This window comes from Panthera leo, chromosome A1 (assembly GCF_018350215.1).
Source record: "Panthera leo isolate Ple1 chromosome A1, P.leo_Ple1_pat1.1, whole genome shotgun sequence".
NCBI classification, from domain to species: Eukaryota; Metazoa; Chordata; class Mammalia; order Carnivora; family Felidae; genus Panthera; species Panthera leo.
The window spans coordinates 78,362,193-78,382,640 of NC_056679.1; the positions used below are offsets into that span (position 1 = coordinate 78,362,193).

Here is a 20,448-nt window from a genome sequence, read left to right on the forward strand (position 1 = left end):
TGTGTCCTCATCTGGGAGGTGGTGGTGGTGGGGAGGAAAGAGACAGAGAGAAGGAAAGAACTGTCTGGTGTCTCTTATAAGGACACCAATCCTATAGGATCAGGGCCCCACCCCTGTGACCTCATTTAACTTTTATTACCTCCTTAAGACCCCATCGCCAAATGCTCACATTGAGAGCCTCAACATATGAATTTGGAGGAAGGCAATTCAGTTCGTAACAGTAGACAGATTGAATGTTAGGTAAGATTTAAGGCACCGCTGTCATCCCTCCTTGGCCCTGATTCTCTCCAGAGGAAGATCGACGTTACCCACTGGCTGAATTATACTTTCACGTTTCACAGGAGAGCTTCAGAAAAGGCTTGTGGAAGCAAGAGCCTTCTGAATAGCATTTTAAAGGGAAACGTGGAATGTGGAAAATTTCTTTACAAATCGAAACAAAACCACTATATCTCTCCTTCCTGGTTTTTCTAAAATGTAGGTTTTATTAAATGGTAACTGTGTGAATGAATATTCAAGGCTTGATTGAAACTTTTTCGGTTCTGATAATCACCAAAACGAACACGTATTATCTCTGAGAATGGAGAGAGAATTCCTCTTAAGTTCCTTCGAAGTGTGTTATACATTCTTCCTTTTCTTTCCTTTTCATTCTGCCTTTCCCTCCCTTTCTCCTCTCCCTGCCTCCTTCTGTCCTTCTCTAACTTCCTGACTTCCTAACTTTACCCTCTCTCCCTTCTTCTGCTTCCTTCCTTTCTGAATATATTTGTAAAAATTTAGCTCACACTTGAAATTTGGGTCCAATTTTTATTCCACTTAGTGAAGGCACGGTAGCCTGGGAGTGCAGAGAAAGACTGATGCTCTGGTTCAGGTCTGCTGCTTAGACTCTAGGTTCCTTGAGCTCATAAGACCCATCTATAAAATGGGTACATAGTATAGTCCTCACAGGGTTTTTACAGAGCTGACAAAAGAAGAGGGCTATAAAGGTTATAACACAATTACCAAGAACAGAGTAAAAATGCAGTAAGATGGGGGCACCTGGCTGGCTTCGTCGGCTGAGTGTCCAGCTCTTGATTTCAGCTCAGGTAGTGATCCCACAGTTCTGGGATCGAGCCCCGCGTAGGGCTCTGTACTGACCACACGGAGCCTGCTTGGGATCCTCTCCCCCACCCCCTCTCTGCCCCTCTCCTGCTCTCTTTCTCTCAAAATAAATAAATAAACATTAAATTTAAAAAATGCAGTAAGATGTATTTATATTTTTATTGTTATTATTTGTATAGATTCACTGTATGTTAGGTTTTGCCAGAATGGCTGAGTTCTCTACCCCTAAATGTATCTGCTCTTAATTGATCTAATTCCAGTCAACACATCCACCACGCTTTATTTTTTTTCAATGCAAATGTAGATTACTTTAAATAATAATAACACAAAATCATACTTTGTATTAACATTTCAGTGCTTAACCATGCATTCACCTGCATTATCCTAATCCTCAAAATCCCACCATGGACAAGTCATTATCCCTTTTCATTACTTAACTTACACTCATGTTACAGATTCAGTTTGAAAATGACCAAATTCCAGAACCTGAAGCAAATTGCCGAGAGTCACAAGTACTTCTTTACTCTGGATCTGGTTCTTCATCGGGGACACCCCCAAGGAGCTCCCCGTTCACCTGGCAGAACCCTGTCGACTTGCGATGGTTCCATCAATAGGCGAGGGTTCGGCATGCCACGGCTGCCTGTGCGCTACAGGGCTTTTGACGGTTGGCAAGAATTCTCTTTCTGTGGTCCAAGAAATACCCATATTCACATACGCAAAAATGTAAACCCTTGGCCAGGTGAAGCAATAGGAAGTGAAAGAACCTGATACATTTTGTTGTCTTAGAAACATCTAACAGGGGCACCTGAGTGGCTCAGTCGGTTCAGCGTCTGACTTCAGCTCAAGTTGTGATGTCATAGTTCGTGGGTTCGAGCCCCGCATCAGGCTCTGTGCTGACAGCTCGGAGCCTGGAGCCTGCTTTGGATTCTGTGTCTCTCCCTCTCTCTCTGCCCCTCCCCAGCTCATTCACTGTCTCAATCTCTCTCAAAAATGAATAAAAACATTAAGAAAATTAAAAGAAACATCTGACAGAATAGCGAAAACAAGGGGAAATAATTAAAATGCTATCTAGGCACGGTGGTGGGCTTAAGCTTTGGAAAACTTAGTATTTTGTCAGATTATCACCCTTTTCCCTGTTATGACCTCTTGGCCACCTCGTTTTTTTCCTAACTTCCTCTCTCCTCTTCATTCATGAATACTCGGTCCTTTTCCCCTCCTCAAGATCCTGATGGTTTTCTCCCGTTTGTCAAACCACCTCCTCTGTCCTCTGGACTTTTATGGTTTCTGCACATGTACTGCTAATCTCCCAGGGATGAAAAGTCACAAACAAACGAACAAAACAGGAAAGCTGATGCCACTCCAAGCAAGTGTGGATGACCTGGAGTCAGGGAAATCAGAGTGTTTCCCAAACTTAAGTTCCCTTTGGATCTCGAAACATTTCTCAAAGTGTTTCTCTGAAGTTCTTCCTGACCATCTATCCTGAGCTCTATTTACTTTATGTTCTAGATTTCCCCTTTTACACAGATAGATAGGGATATATATCTTCATAGAAATCATAGTGGCCAATCTCAGAGAGGATTTTTTTTTTTTACGTATTTATCCCACCTCGCTTTTATCTTGTGTTATAATTGTTTGGCAGACTTCGACAGTAGACCTTATCAAGCCTGCCACTGTAACATAAAAATATTCGGAGATGTGTTTTTCTGGTTCTTTCTACTTGCAGCTGCCCCGGTGCCTTTGAAATCTTTATAAAGAATGTGTCCCTCTGACAACCTTGCTTACAATCCATCATCAAAGCCTCCTTCCTGATCATTTTGGGCTCCTGATGTGATGAATGCAAGGAATTCTTCCCTTGATCTGCTCTCACACTGTATTTGTCACATTTCATTACCGCAGACAGGCTCAGGCGTCTCCACATTTTTACTGTCAGCCTAGTACTTTCCCTAACCCTGTGAAACAGCTGTGCCACTGTGGATGGAAATCCACAAAAATACCAATGGATGTCTGCAATAGCTCTTTCGGGCTTGTCAGAACAAATGTCGGGCTTCCGTTCATACTCTGCATGCGCTTTCTAAACATACACCCAGAAGTCCGCATTGAGCTTGTTAGAGCTATGGCTGTAAGAGGAAGTTTCTTATCTTAGAAACATAAACCATTTCTTCTAAAGAAAAAAAATCTCGCTTTTGATTTGTCTCCTTTTTATGATGGTGTGGGAGTTAAATATGGATGCTAACTTGATGGAGACTTTTGTCTTATTTTTGCATTGTTCAAACTTATTGCAACCCATTATTGTCTTGTATCATATCATGTAGATGCATGAATACGTATATATGTGTGTGTTCGTGTGTGTGTATAAAGTGTGTCTATATACACACACATACATACCTGTTTTGGGGGGTGAATATCTGTGTCTATGTACATGTGTGCATTATGATACTTTTAGGAAATGATTGCAAAATCACTGGAAAGAAAAGATATGTACATCCATCCCTAAATTGATAATGAAAGTTTTCTTTTATGCTTCTCTCTATATAAAGACTTTTGCCAGGAGTCTTTATTTCTTGGAAACACGTACTTGTCCATTTGTAGTTATTTTCTGAGTTCCTTTCATGTCTAAGGGCAAACACTTGAGCCGGTGACCCTGTAGCCCAGTGCAGGTATCTTTCAGTATAAGCAAACCTTTGATCTTTTGAAATTTGTTTTTTTTTTTTTAGTGTTTATTTTTGAGACAGAGAGACAGAGTGTGAGCAGGGAGGTCCAGAGAAAGAGGGAGACACAGAATCTGTGTCTCTGGCTCCAGGCTCTGAGCTGTCTGCACAGAGCCTGACACGGGGCTCAAACCCGTGAACCATGAGATCATGACCTGAGCCGAAGTCAGACACTTAACCAACTGTGCCACCCAGGTGCCCCTAAGCCTTTGATCTTTTGTACATGGGTCCCAGGTAATAAATCCAGTGCAGTTTGGGGGCTCCCCTCCTCTGCCACCCATCCCTGTCCCATGCCCCCCTCTCCTCCTGCACCACCACCTGCCCTGTTTCCTCCCACCCTGCAGCCCACGGGCGCCTTCCAGGGGGCTTTCTGACGTTATGACTCTTACCCCCTTCTCCCCTCTCCCTGTCCGTCTTCTCCCACACCCCATGGGACGGCCTCCAGCAGTTATGTCCTGTTTCAGCTTTGCTGCGCTTTCCTCAGAGAGGACTTCTGAGACCATCCGAGCCAAAGTGCACTTGGTCACTTTTCAGAGCATCCTGTTTTCCCTCCTAGCGCTTTTCCTCATTGTGATTTCTTACTTACCATCCTCACTTTTCCCCCTGCAAAGTGTAAACACTGAGGTAAAAGACCTCATCCCTTATCTCCCTCTTTGTACTAAACCTTGAACAAGGTGCCTGGCTACGGGCCAGGGAGCAAGAAAACGAAAGGCAAACTATTGAATATACGTTGTCAGATTGATTCATTATCTGCTAGACTTTCTCCGCTGTTACCTAATGGTTATTGTCCCGGCTTCCACTTCTGACCGCTCAGCTGTGTGACCCCAGGGAAACCGTGTGGCTTCTCTGGGCCTTAAGTTCTACGTCTACCGATTAAGGACCACATCACTGAATTTCAGACTTTTTAAAATTATTATTTCACAGCAGATCCTTCCCCTTAAAGGGATATATGAAAAAGAACTCCAATTTTTAAAGCAGGTGAAAGATGAGTGCCTTTGCTGAGAGCCACAGAGATTGGCCCAGAGCCCTCTACAAATGCCTCCTCCCTCTTCCCTCCAAAGGCAGTCCTCAGGGAAGTTGGCAGAAAGTTTATCTTTGGTGCTCACCGGCCCTCTCTAGATGTTTTACTAACTGTGTAACAATGTACCCCCCACCCCCACTTATCCACAGAGCAGGCACCTTGCTGAGCCTTCATGCAAACTAATTCTCACAGCGTCCAATGAGGGACTCATCATTATCTTTCCTAGTATGAAAGAGGATTGAAAGTGACTTAGTAATGTTAGGGAAGAAAAATGTTCACATTCCCACAACCAGGAAGATACACCACTGAGATTTCAACCCATTCATCCCATTGAATACAAAAATAATCAATGTAAGGGAGCCTGGGTGGCTCAGTTGGTTAAGCATCCAACTCTTGGTTTCAACTCAGGTCACAAGCTCATGATTCGTGAGTCTGAGCCCCACGTCAGGCTCTGCAGAGACAGCAAGGCGCCTGCTTGTGATCCTCTGTCTCTTCTTCTCTCTCTGTCCCTCCCCAGCTTGTGCGTGCTCTCTCTCTCTCTCAAAATAAATAAAAACTTAAGGCAACACACACACACACACACACACACACACACACACACACACACAGTCGATCTCTTAATGTGCTTCAGTTTCTAGCATTTAAGGTGGGGAAGCTCAAATCAGTATGTAAGATTTTTACCCAAATGAGCCTGACTGATACGAAATACCGAATCAAACACAGCGTACGTCAAGCACGTTTCTAGTTACTTACCTGGCAGCATTTTCGGATTATGAGACTCTTCAAAGTAGAACTAAGTGTATTGTGTTAAAAAACAAAACAAAACACACATAGATATCACACAATCCCAAAACTGATTTTGACAACCCAGAAAATACTGGGGGTTGTGGAACATTATGACTTCTATTTTTGTCAGCAACAAGTACCAGCTTTTGGATGCTGCTCAACTATTTAAGTAAGTATTTGTGAAAGTATCAACGTCTTAAAGCTATGCCTCTAACTAATTAAAATTAACTAGTCAACTAAGTTGAATAAGACTACGTTATATGCACCTTAATTTCAGGTTAATTCTGAAAGGTATTTTGAGGCATATTTCCTTTAAATGCTAGAAAAGCAGAGAAAATAAACCCAAAGTGTTGGCTCTGTTGGGAATATTGGGGGGCAGGGAGAGGCTTGTTCTTGACATTTATGAGGTCTGGAATATTTTACAAATTATTTTTTTTACATTTATTTAGTTTTGAGAGACAGAAAGAGACAGAGCACAAGTGGGGGAGGGGCAGAGAGAGAAGGAGACACAGAATCCGAAGCAGGCTCCAGGCTCTGAGCTGTCAGCACAGAGCCCGACGCGGGGCTCGAACTCACACACCGTGAGATCATGACCCGAGCTGAAGTCGGATGCTTAACCGACTGAGCCACCCAGGCGCCCCACAAATTAATTTTTAATACATTTTTAATACGTATTGAAATATGGTATTTGCTATTTTCCCAAATGGTGGTGTCTCAAATACCAGAGCCCACGGCCATGACACCCTCCTAACTGGAAGAAAAAACAAACCACTCTTCTGACCATTTGAGATTCCCAGTAAAGAATTTGAGTTTCCATTATTAATACATTAGGATTATAAACAGTCTGGGAGGGCAGTGACTTGTAATTGTCAGTGCCATAGACATTTAGCTGATCAGCAGTAATATTTAATTTCAAATTATGTAACAGTGGTGTGTACGATAATAAAATTTGTAATGCAACTATAAATACAAACTGCAAATGCAAGTAGAGAATGCAAACACGAACACAAATAAGAGAAGTAAACTTGCTGCTGTTAAAAATTCGCTATGGGCACCCACGAGCCCACAGAGGCGTTAATCACAATATTCTTGTTCTTTGGCTCTCCTGTGTTTTGACATAAGAAAACCAAAGCTGTCATAGTAGATTGAGTGTCTAGTTTGCACAACATTATCTTGTGTATGTAAAATTAAACATTGTCCATTTGTGGGGCACCTGGGTGGCTCAGTCACTTGAGGGTCTGACTCTTGATCTCGGCTCAGGTCGCCATCTCACAGTCCTGAGATCAAGCCCTGTGCTGGGCTTCCCACTGAGTGTGGAGCTTGCTCGGGATTCTCTCTCTCTCTCTGCCTCTCCGCTGTTCACACAGGCCCCTTCTCCCTATCTCTTAAAGTAAATAAATAAACATTACAAAAAAAAATTGTCCATTCTTAACTCGTAAATGATAGATTTACATTTAATCCAAATTCAAATTCATCTCTTTTTTAATTGAAATGTTTCCCAGGTGTTTTTTTTTTTTTTTTTAACTCTGTCACTTTCCATGAAATAGAATAGGGAGGCATTTTTTTCTTGATGGCAGAATTATCTTAATCTCACAGCTACTTTCCTTGTAAGTGTAATGTTGAAAAGAATAAAGATCCCAAGCCAAGATTCTGGAGTCTTCTTTCAAAATCTGGCCTCCTCCTACATGCATGCAGAAAGTAAATTCCAGGCACACTGCTTCCTTCACCACGCCAACAAGGGTTATATGAAAATTTTTGCTTTAGCTTTGGAAAACGCTGCAAATATGTGAGCTTTTCAGCTGCTTGTCTTACAGAGGACTCAGGTGTCTACATTTAAAATCAACATGCTGAAATAATTTTGACAGACTAATGCCTTTGCGGGACGTAAGGTTAACACGGGGGGTGTTCGTATCAGTGCGTGTGTGTGAGCGTGCATGCACACTCACGGGCACAGGACCGAAATTCTCATCTGAATACGTTTCTCTGTGGCTGTTGAATTTTTTGTTCCTTGGAAGTGAACCATTTCATCTTTTAATAGCGGTTTCAGGCTCACGTGGCCTTTAAACCTTTGACATGTAATTGAAACTGGGACATCCAGCTGTGAAGAAAGTTGATTGGAAAGCAATTAGAATTGATCTCACTTATGTTTTTCCCCAGGTCAAGCTGATGCCTCCTGCTCCCAGTGATGACCTAGCAACTCTCAGTGAGCTGAATGATGGCAGCCTGCTTTATGAAATTCAGAAGCGCTTTGGGAACAATCAGATATATGTAAGTGCCCTTGAAATTGCCTTTTGCACTGCCTTTGTCTTGCTGCCAGTGTTTACCCTTCAGTGCTGCAGATATTACAGGTAAAGGGCTTAGTGTTGTCTCTGGGCATGCTGACAGCTTAAGGTGGATTTCTCGGAGTTCGGGTTCATTCTGATTGAGTTCCAAGGCAGGTTCAGCAGAGATCCAAATTTCAGAGTTGTTAAGTGAAAGGTAATACCCTGTGGGTAGACAGCTTTCCGGTTGTCAAGTTTGCTGTGGAAGAAGATCTTGCTAGAAACAGAAGGATCTTCAAGTCACTTATCAAAATGCTGTTTGTTTCCTGTGTTCTACATAGCCTGCCCGATCTGGAAAAGAAAGCTGAGGAAGTAGAGTTGACTCCTCAGGTCAGTGTGCGTGAAAAGAGAAACTATTGTCCCTCTCAGTTATCAGGAAACGCTTTGTCTGTAAAGTAAATACTTTATACGCCCATCTCTGATAACAGGATATGAATATATGACACAGTTGACAAACGGCATGGAGAATTAATTTGCTGTGGTTCTGCCCTGGTTTATATGTGTTATTTCTTCCAATGCACAGAACAATTTAGACCCCATGTAATCTCAGTCTCTGGCTCTGTCCGACTCTCTCTGTCCTTGAATTTGTTATGTTCAACTCATAGCAATTCAATCAGAATGTCTGTAGGGAAATCTGATTATGCCCATATCTGCTATCCCTTTTTGATAACCCCCTTTTTCTCCTGGTCTACCGAGAAATTGATTAAGTAATTTTCATGTAAATGTGAAGCCTGAGATTTCCTTACCAGTCATAAATCGCCAGGTGCTGATTAACCTACGCAAATTCAGCACAGCCTCTTAACGCTTGGATGAATTGGCCGCCTCTGCAAATACACGTAAAATTAAATGTTTCTATCAAAATGAAGGGAATTACGTCATTGGCATAAAGTGGGGAAACCTGATGACCTTGGCCCCTGTTACTCTTGTGATTTGCGTATTGTTGTTATTCTGTTCCCTCACCTTTTCTAGCATTGTGCTGATTTCTTCTCTTCTACCACAACTTCCTCCTTTTGACTTCTTAATTATATTGCCAGAAGACCATTGCTTGAACTGTTTTGGATTTCTGTGTTTCCTTCATGCTTCTCAAGTGCCTCTGTCTCCCCCATACCCACTTAGTCTACTTCTTGGCGGTCACCGTTCTCATCAAGTCCACTGTCCTCTCTTCCCCAACCGCCTCCCAGCCGTCCAGAGACAAACTTGTTCCCTCTCCACCTGACCTCACAAGGAGCTAGAGTAATTTTTGTAATGAACCAGTGTAATCTTGAAACCCCCGTTCTTTGACTTCTCTGTGGCTTCTCGTTTTTCATGGGAGGACAGCCACAATCTTCATTCACGATCCGGCCCCCGGACACTAAGCGTTGATGCTCTCGGCCTCCGGCAGCTGCCTTCCTGTCTACACCAGGGTTTTTCTCGGCCTGTTTTGCTTTCCCCTAAGTTTCTCTTTCTACCCCATGAAATAAACACTTAGCTTCACAAACTCCCCCTCAAAAGTTCTTCAGTCTTCAAGGAAACCTCCCCAGATAAAGTTGTGATGGATCTTTCTTGTGACTGCTTGTGATTTTATACCTTACCGGTCCCTTGTTTGATCTTTGGGTGCTGTTCGGGGCTCTGGCTCAGTGAGAATAGGACCCATGCTGATTTTACTTACCGTGAGGCCTGGTCAAGCACTTTACAGTCGCAAGTGACAGGTATTTCCTGTTTATCAGCTCCTCCCGACACGAGACCCTCTTCTTAGACTCTCTCTGCTCACTGGGTTTCTCTTTCTCTCTGGACCATCAGAATTAATATTCCCTGCTTTGTTCAAGCTCACATAAAATCTAAATTTGCCACCGTGTGAGACGTGATTTTCTTCCTTTCCATACCTGAAATATTGAAGAGCTAAATCATCTGGGATCAATTTTGTGATGAGTGCTCTAAGTTATGTTATTGGAACTCTCCTTTAATGGGTAGACAAGCAATTTCAACATTATTGATTGAATAATAACAAGTGATTTTCAAAGTATCCTGTGAACCATTGGGTGTATGAGCTTTTTATTACCGTTCTGCAGGGAGAGTAAGCATTTAGAACCTCTTTTGGCAATTTGATGGTTTCATTTCCTTCTGTTGAATCTGAAAAGAATCCAGGCTTGTGCTTTGTATGTCTTTGTCTTTTCCAATGTTACATTTACAGGAATTCATTTTTATTACGTTTTACAAAAGTATCAGTCCATGATGAATTGGAAATGGAAGTTTCCTTGCCACAAATACAGAAACCCTGGTTTCAGCGGATGTTGTATTCAGAGTTGGTCATGTGACCTCCCACCCCCGCACACCCCCCCCACCACGCTCCCTGCATGCCTCCCCCCTCCCTGCCCCTTTTATTCCTCCTCCAGCTTTCAGCCCAAAGTGGCTAGTTTCGGTGTTGGTACTAGTCTTTCTTCCATGTCCCAAGTCACGTTTTCAATGCAAATCTTAGCAACCTTCCTTTCAAAATATATGCAGAATGGACCCCCACTGCTACCACTGGCCCATCAGTGCCAACATAACACATGTCAGCAGAATTAATTGTTTAACCAGGAGTTTCCTCTTTTTGCTGTAGTCTGACTGGTTATATAAGGTGATCTTTCAAAACAATCTGTAGGTTTCTCTTTTCTTTTTTCTTTCTTTCTTTCTTTCTTTCTTTCTTTCTTTCTTTCTTTCTCTTTCTTTCTTTCTTTCTTTCTTTCTTTCTTTCTTTCTTTCTTTTTTTCTCTCTTTCTTTGTCTTTTGTGTGTGTGTGTGTGTGTGTGTGAATGTGTGTGCCAAAACCCAGGAGCAAACGTAACTGACTCTTTTAACTAAGTGCATAGCATTCCATTTGGATATCAGATTGGGAAGTTTCCATATAGCCCGTAGCAGTAGGACGTGCCCAAACCACCAAACAAAATTAATTGCAAGAGATGAGGTGTTTGCTTGCTAGGAAATGCAGAGAATAAAGGCATTTCATTCTCTGAATGATTACGGTCAACTGGAACAGAGAGAATAGACTGTGCAATCATATTTCTTTGTGGATGGCAGATAAACATGGAAGAAATATTCTCTTTATTCTTTTTATAAACACACTGGTAGGACTCAAGACTCATAATGAAAGAACCCCACAAAATAAACACAGGCTCCTATAATATCTGGTTAGCCAGGTAGGCGGCCTGGCTCACCTGAGCCACTGACTGAACATTTCCCTTTAGGCAACCCCGTGGGATGTAGCAGGTTTTTTTTTGTTAAGAGCAGCTCAAGAGGCTAGCTTGTGTCAGAAGTTGAAGTCTGTCTAGCTTGGAGAACATTGGAAATTCTGTAGACAGACTCGTTTTCCCAAGCTGGCACTGCCCCCTAGCCTATATCTGAAGCCTCACCCACCATATGCAGTACCTACCGTGTCGTTCCATGTCCCTCCACTCAATCTATTATAGACCCTTGTGAACACTTAATAGAAGTGACCTATTTATTTTTTTATTATTTTAATGTTTTATTTATTTTTGAGACAGACAGAGACAGAGCATGAGCCAAGGGAAGGGCAGAGAGAGAGGGAGACACAGAATCTGAAGCAGGAACCAGACTCTGAGCTGTCAGCACAGAGCCCGACGCGGGACTCGAACCCACAAACCGTGAGATCATGACCTGAGCCGAAGTTGGACGCTTATCCAACTGAGCCACTCAGGTGCACTAGAAGTGAGCTATTAAAAAAAAAAAGTAAGGGACACCTGTGTGGCTCAGTAGGTTGAGCATCCAACTCTCGATTTCAGCTCAGGCCGTGATCCCAAGGTTATGGGATCAAGCCCCTGTTGGGCTCTGTGCTGAGCCTGGACCCTGCTTTAGATTCTCTCTTCTCTTCTCCCTCTGCCCCTCTCCCCTGCTCACATTCTTTCTCTTAAAAAAAAAAGTGATATTTTAGAAAGGTGAGGTAAAGGAAATCTGTAGGTTTCTAAATTAAAAAAAACATTTTATAACGTTCCCTTCCATCAACAGAGCCTCTTGAGAATATGGCATAGGTTTATACAAGCTCATACTCTGGGAATCTATCGCTGACATTCAGATCACATTTTTCTGAACAATGTTTTTGTTTATCACAAAATATATTTGCAAAGGCAGTCTCAAATGCTTTCAATAATCAGACCAAAGTAAAAATTATATATCAATAGAAAAATGCAACTTAGAAGTGTTTTGATTTTTTTTTAGTTCCTCATTTTTCCTTCCCTAGCACATTTCCCAATTCTCCCTCGATCTCTTATTCTTCATTTTTCTGAGCAATTTTCAGATACTTCACTGTAAAGCTTCCCCTTTGGGGCAATCATTGCCCTTTTCTTTTCTCCTGTACGTGGCTGTAACACAGTGGCCAAGCCTTCTAAGTCAATATTGGATTGCATCACAGCACGTAGAGAGAATAGGGCACAACTTGTGACGGGTGTATGGCATCATGAATTTTCAGCTGGTGAACAGGCTCAAGTAACCAGCAGCTTCATAAAGAAATGAAATATAAGCAGCACCTTCCCCAGTTGACCCTAATCATTAAAAAGGTTTTAGTGTGTATCAGGGCTCCTGGGTGGCTCAGTTGGTTAAGCGTCTGACATCGGCTCAAGTCATGATCTCACGATTTGTGAGTTCGAGCCCCTCGTCGGGCTCTGTGCTGACAGCTCGGAGCCTGGAGCCTGCTTCAGATTCTGTGTCTCCCTCTGTCTCTCTTCCCCTCCCCCGCTCACGCTCTGTCTCTCTCTCTCAAGAGTAAATAAACGTTAAAAAAATTAAAAAAAAAAGATTTCGGCGTATATGTAGCTACAGATTCATTTTGTATTTTTTTTCTCTCTTTCTCTAAAGGGAATCATCCAGGGTGTTCTCTTCTGCCTCTGTCAACTTTCATTCATTGTTATATTTCCGATAATCATCTATCTTGTTGCTGGCAGCAATAGCTACCCATTTTTTTGTAAAATAAGCTGCTGTATGAATATATCCTAATTTATGTATTTACTCTACGGTTGAGGAACCCTTGAGTTGTCTCCACTTTTTGGTTTCAAAATATACCATTACAATTATGTGACTTGGGTGGATCATACTGTTAGAAACCATCCTGATGCCCTTTTTGGCAATGTGCGAATATGAGTACGTATTTCTGTGGGGGCCACGTAGAGCTTTGTTCGCAGGGCGTTAACCCAGCACGGGAATGGCAGCATCACAGGGACATTCAGCCTCGTAGACACACCCAAATACTTTTTCAGAGTGCTTACCCACCACACAGCTCAGGATTCCACACCCTGCCCACCCACAGCATACTCAGTCTTATCTGTTGTACTGTTAGTTTTTACGGATTCCGGCCATCTTGGCAGGTGTCTGCTATCTCATTGTGGTTTGAGCTCACATCTTCCCACTCCCTGATGATGGTGACCTGTAGGTGTGTGTTGCTCACTTGGCCATTTTGGCTCAGGACATGACCGTTCAGTTATACTGGCATTTAAAAATGAATGGGTCGTGTTACTTTTTCTTATCAATATGTAGGAATTTGTATACATTCAGAATATTCTTTCTCTGTTAGATGTACATGTTGTGAGCATTTTCTCCCAGTTGGCGGCTTCCATTTTCGTCTGCGAATAGGTCTGTAGAATAGGTGTGTAGAATAGAAGTTTGCAATTTTCACAAAATTCTTTACGTTGAGTGTTTTTTGTGTCCCACTTAAGAAAATTTGGCCTTGGTCATAAAATTTGGCTGAGGCTAGTTTCCTGTATTTCTTATGGCAGTTTGATTGTTTTAACTTTAACATTTAATGTATGTTACTAGGGTGGAAGTGATTTCACAGTGGTGCAAGAGAAGTGTCCAGAGTAGTGTTTCCCCACTGCCATAACAAGATGACCATGGGAGGAGAATCCATATTCTGTTGTATGGATGGATCCATTTGTGTCTAAACCAGGACTGAAAGATCTTAATCACTATGGCAGTATGATAGATCTTAACACATGGAATTCTTCTATATATCATGGAAGGTTAATATCCCTCTTTTGGTTGTGTTTCATTTCTCTGGAACATTTTTAAATTTTTGGTGTAGAACTCTTGACCCTTTATATTATCTGTTTCTGGGCATTTTTCAAGTTTTGATGCTATAATGCTATAATGCTATAATAAATGTTATTTTCTTATTGAAAATAACAAGGGAATTTCATTTTCTTATTGTTTATGACAAATATGGAGATATAATTCAATTGTAATATGCATATTTTATCTGCCAATCTTGCTAAATTCATATGTAAACATGGATTTATATGGAGATTCTTTGGGATTTTCAGCACATACCGTTATATGGTATGTAGATAATGGCTTTTATTTTTTTCTTTTAAATCTTGATAGCGTCCTTACTTTCTTTTCTTATTTTATTTCATCGGATGGTACTCTTAATAGAAAGATGACTGGAAGTAACAACATTAGGCATCCCTACCTCGTTTTGGATCCCAGGGCAAAGCTTTCAATGTTTTATCATTAAGCACGTTGTTTGCAGTAACCCTGCCATAGATCTAGTTGAATGTTATTTGATTAACTTCCTTATATTAATACTTTTCAAAGTTATTATTATTTTCAGTCAGGAGTGGGCATCAAATACTATTAAATGTTTTCTGACATTTATTGAGATGATCATATGGCTTTTATTCTTTACTCTTTAGTATTGGAAAATTTTTTTTAGTATGTATTATTTTTTAAGAAAGAGACAGAGAATAAGCAGGGGAGGGTCAGAGAGAGAGGGAGACACAGAATCTGAAGCAGGCTCCAGGCTCCAAGCTGTCAGCACAGAGCCCGATGCAAGGCTCAAACTCAGACTGTGAGATCATGACCCGAGCTGAATTCAGCTGCCCAACTGACTGAGCCACCCAGGCATCCCTACTCTTTAGCATTATAAATTGTAACAGTTGGTTTTCTAATATGAAGCCAACCTTGCATTACTAGAATAAAGCCTACTTGGTTGAAACAGATTATCTGCTGAATGTATTACTGGATTTAAATTGTCAATATTTTGTTCACGATTTTTGCACGTACTTAACGAAAGAGAGAAACCTATAACTTTTCTTTCTTTGAATATACGAGTTAGGTGTGTAATACCAAGTTTATGCAGGCCTCTTAAAATGTAACGGCGTTCCTTTTCTGTTATATTCTAAGATAATTTGTGTAACATTTATCTTGTTCATTGATGTTGGGAAGAATTCACCAGTGAAGTTTAAATTTTCTTGGTGCAAAGGTTTCTTAGAGATTCAAAGTTCTTTTTCAGAAAAACAAAGTCGTGAGACATTCTGTATCTTCTTGTGTTCGTTTTGGTAAGATGGTGGATTGTTGTCACATTATCACATTATCTAAATATCCAGCCACAGTGACTAAAGTATGATTCCTAATATCTCTTCATCTGTTTTCGTGTCTATACTGTCTGTAGTAATGTCATATTTTGGATACTAGTAGCTTATGCATTTTCTCTTGTTTCCAAAGTCTTGTTAGGGTACTCACCATTTCATTACATTGTTCAAAAGGCCACCTTCTGACTTTTGTTTCTATTCTTTTAATTTCTACTGTTATACTGATTATTTATTTCTGTATAATTTGATGTGATCGGATGTGCTCCTTGAAAAGGACAATTAGATCGTTAATTACCAGCTTTTCTTCTTTTCTAGCATTATAAATATCATATCAGGCAATAATTTCCATACTAAATATACCTTCAGTTGCATCTCACAAATTAGGAGATAACCAAAATATTTTCTCATTTTCGTTGTAGTTCCTTTTTAGGCTCATAGGTTATTTGCAGATGTATTGTATAATTCCTAGACATTTTGTAATTTTCTAGATATCGACTGATAATCTCTGTCTTATTTCTGCCATAATCACACTCTGTGTGATTCAAGTCCTTTAAATACAATGGAACTGATCTGTGATCAATTTCAAACAATGTATATTCTGCAGTTGTTTGCTAACAGTGTTGTGTATAAGTCAGTCAATGTGGTAATTATTTCAACATTCTGTCTGCTTATTCCATGAGTTACTAAACCAAATTGTTGCAAATCCCCACTACTGTGTTGAATTTTTCTCCTTACAGCTGTTTTTGCTTCATGCATTTTGTGCTAAATTTTAGTCTCATAGAAATTTTAAATTGCCATATATTCCTGATTGGTTTAACATGTTATCATTGTGCAATGTCCCTTTTCATCACTTTTATTTATTTTTTCATGAATTGAGTATTGCTAAATCACATTTTTGTTATTATTGTTTGCAGGTGTATCTTGTTTTATCTTTTTACTTTCTAATTTTCTTAATCTATATATTTAAAGTACTTTAATCCAGTTCATAATCTTTGTCGTTTAATTAGAGTGTTCAGTAGTTTTGCATTTGATGTAATTACTGATGTTTTGGGGTTTAAATCTGTCATTTTATTATTTGGTTTCTATTTATTCCATCTGTTCTTTGTGCCTTTATATCTCATTACTTGTCCTTTTTTAATCGCAAAAGTATTTATATTTGCTTTTTTGTACTTTAAATTTGCGTTATGCATCTTATTATTGTTCTGCAGCAGCATAGAACTCATTACTTTATTACCTTCAGCATTTTTTGCCATGTGTTTTAATGTTATATTTTTTATTCACTCTGATTCTCACAAAGCCCCTTTAAGAAAAGAAATTCTTAGAATCCAGTTATTTGAGTTGTTATGTGGTCGGTGGAACAAGCCTATCAATTTTATTTTATTTGAATTATATTTTTGTGTTTCTTTATTTACAAACTCTCCATAGGATCACAAAATGTTAAAATACGGCTTTTATTTGTTCTCTGTATTTTGCACAATGATTAAAAAATTCTATAATTTTTAATTTTAAGTGTCCTATTTATATAGTCCACTGACCACTTGTATCCTTTTCTTTTAACAGACTTTTATTGGAGACATCCTTTTGCTTGTTAACCCATTCAAAGAGCTTCCAATTTATTCCACCATGGTGAGTATAAAATTTTGGATGCCATTTAATAATGTAGGGTAACACCCACTAGACGTACCTATCCGTATCAAATGATCGATTGAGAAGAAACCTGCAAACAATAAGTAAAGTCAGAAACTTCTCAGAAAATTCTAAACTGAATATTTGCATAATAGTGACTTTAATTTGTCCTGAGACAAAAATGGAACGGGATGTTATTTTTATCAAAAGATTCCTTTGCACTTATAATGTGTAATTTTCCTATAATTGTAGTCACTAGACAGACTTCTAAAATTAAATAATGCGTTACTCTGTTTTCCATTCCTTCCTGACTAATTCAAGGTCAGTTGGTGTAAAGTATTTATTTTAACATCATGACCTCTTTCAAAAAAGTTCTATGATGTTATAGAACCATGAGAATAAGAAATGATATTATTGCATATATACATTTTTTCCAAATGACTTTCCACTTTAAATTATAAGACTTTCAAAATTAAAAGAGCAATTGCTTTTGAAAAATTATTCCAGGCAACTGAAAACACAGTATGATTTTTGAGTAGTAAGAGATCAAAAATATCATTGTGCAAGTTCTCTCTCTCTCTCTCTCTCTCTCTTTTGTTCACAAGGCTGTTTCCAGTTAAAGCAGAATCCCTCGTAGGGAGCAGGAACATAACAAACAGGAGAGAGGAGTAGACACAGGTTCTTGAAACAGGGACATGCTCAGAGAAGTTGGAGAGGGAGGTGGCAAGAGGAAGTGTGGAGAAGAGGGAGAGGGAGAGGGGAAGGGATAGAGACATCACCTTCTTGAAGCTCCCAAGGAATCATTGAAGAATTCTTACAGAAACACCTCCTGAGAAAGAGTGCACCCTAACTACTCCAACCTCCACCCTTCTTCCCAAAGTCCCTTCCACTGTTGCTTTGAAACCACTGCCCCTTGCCTACTGTCCTTATTCCACTCGGCCCAATCCCAGCCGTAGCCCTGGGCAGTCTGATAGCCCAGGACAAGAGGGATCAGCAGTTCTGCCAGAGGAGTAACATTAACCTGTGATTATTAGATAGACATATGGACTACTCATATTTTTATTTCTTTTGATGTCATTTTTTAGTAATTTTGTTTTTCAAGGATTCTGTTTCTTACATTTAATCTTCAAAAGTTTTTGGCACATAATTATTCATGATCCTATTTTTTTAATGTGTGTAGAATTTGAGTGATTTACTTTCATTCCATATGTTGGTAATTTGGGCCTTCTCTGACTTTGTAAAATCCATTTGCTAGGAATTTATTGATTGTATTACTCTTTTCAAAGAAAAGCATCTCTTGACTTTTAATTTTTTTCTAGTGTATATTTATTCTCTATATAATTGATTTCTGCTTCTTTATTTTTGTTGTCTCCTTCTTTCTAAGTTCTTGGAGTTTAATTTGGATAGTTGTTTTAAGTTATAACATTATATTTTGAATTTTTGCCTTTTATAAGTATTTGGGGCTTTTTATTTTGCCTTACACAAGCTTTATAGAATTCTTCATCTTTGGTATTTCATAAGTTCATTATTATTCAATTTAAGAGAGAGAGAGAGAGAGAGAACCCCTGCTATTTAAACTTGACACTTAGTGTGTTGTTCCTGGCTTATATTTATGTTTTTACATTTGATCTTAGACTCAGTAAGAATCTTCTGGTGAGACAAAAGCTAGTTTTAACTAATTGAATAAAATATATACATATAGGGGCGCCTGGGTGGCTCAGTCGGTTAAGCATCCGACTTCAGCTCAGGTCACGATCTCGCACTCCGTGAGTTCGAGCCCCGCGTCGGGCTCTGGGCTGATGGCGCAGAGCCTGGAGCCTGTTTCCGATTCTGTGTCTCCCTCTCTCTCTGCCCCTCCCCCATTCATGCTCTGTCTCTCTCTGTCTCAAAAATAAAAAATAAAAAAAGTTTAAAAAAATTAAAAAATATATATATATATACATATATATATTTTATTTAAATGCTTCTATAGACCTAGAGGTCAAATTGTAAGTATTAGGGAAAATTTAACATAATAAATTATTTTAGTATGGCATTACTTATCATGTTATAATATATAGTGTATCTCAAATGAAACAAACCTGTGACTTTGTGGTTTGTTTGTTTTTAGGGTGTTAATAGTGTGGCAGTTTTACACCTTCAAATATCATGCTGTATTTTCAGTTCTTTCAGAAATACACATTAATAGAGAAAGGAGAGACACATCAAGAAACATATTTCTATATTGTTGTAGGAACAAGATATGATATATTGAGATTTTTGCAGGAACAGTTCATTAAAACTTAAAATGGTGAATGCAACATATAACTTGTATGTATTATCCTTTATATCTATCATTTCCAACAGACGCTGGCATAGAAAGTAAGAGGAAAATAAATATATTTAGGTAAAATATGCACTGATAAAAAGCTTGAGGAAAAAATAAAGAGAAGGGCATCTGTTGGAGACACAGGTTTTTAATTTGTGGGCCTAGGAGGATGCATAACAAAAAAGAACATGAAAGAAAAGAAAAATTTTTGAGGAAAAACCAGATTCAGGTGAATATGTGAAGTTTTTGGAGGTTAAATTGAAATAATGTTGAGATTTGACATCGGATGCAAGACTAGGAATAATTCACATGAGTATTTCATTTTGTAAGATTTCTAAGACTCACACCACATTTAAGAATGGGGTGGAGGGGCACCTGGGTGGCTCAGTTGGTTAAGCAACTCTTGATTTTGGCTCAGGTTATGACCTCATGGTTTGTGAGTTTGAGCCCCGTGGCAAGCTCTCTGACCGTGCGGAACCTGCTTGGGATTCTCTCTTTCCCTCCCTCTCTGATCCTCCCCTGCTTGTGCTCTCTCCCTCTCTCTCAAAATGATAAACATTTTTAAAAAGGAATGAAGTAGAAAAATAATAGAAGGCAATGAAGAAGGAGGAGAGTTAAAGGGGGAGGAGGAACAGGAGGGAGGAGGGATGGAGAGACAACAGTGACGAGACAGATGGCGGCCACTAAAGAACCAGATCTAACACATTGTCGAGGTAGTAATCAGAAAGGATGAACATCTTGGTGTTTGTATCATTGCGGAAACCAGCGAACAAGTGAACGTCCTGAGGGGGAACACGTCAGCAACAGATACACAATTATCCCCTCAAGCAACAACATCAGGCTTTTCTCAGGTATTCCTCACCATTACCTTTACCATGGACTTCATAAACCAAAGATCTACCACCTGGACATCTCCCATGTACGAAATGATGACACCATTCCAGATAAACTACCTGGAGATTATCTCTCAAAATTATGGTTTTGCATACACAAGGGCACAAAAATGATTGTACCCGTTTTCTTTTCAGCTGCTACTGGCAGTGAGATTAAGCTGTCCCACTGTGTAAAGTGGCATTAGTGTGGGATGCCTGGCTTGGGGCTTCATTAGCTTTCAGATTCTGATTACCGTTGGTCTCCTAATATTCCCATTGCATGTTCGAGTTTGGCGCGGAGCTGGAGGGACTGAGCAGAGCTCATTGCCTCTGGACGAGTGGGGCTGGAAAGAGACCTGGTGCTGTCTAGGGCTCAT

At 39.9% G+C, this 20,448-nt stretch overlaps 1 protein-coding gene across 3 annotated transcripts in view; it reads left to right on the forward strand.

Annotated features, from left to right (window-relative positions):
- MYO16 (myosin XVI) overlaps positions 1-20,448 on the forward strand; it is a 615,829-nt gene that overhangs the window by 295,313 nt on the left and 300,068 nt on the right. For all 3 annotated transcript variants that reach the window (XM_042930188.1, XM_042930181.1, XM_042930176.1), the window contains exons 11-12: positions 7,768-7,878; positions 16,826-16,891. In XM_042930188.1, the coding sequence (XP_042786122.1) occupies positions 7,768-7,878; positions 16,826-16,891 (177 nt within the window). The remainder of the gene's footprint in view (positions 1-7,767; positions 7,879-16,825; positions 16,892-20,448) is intronic.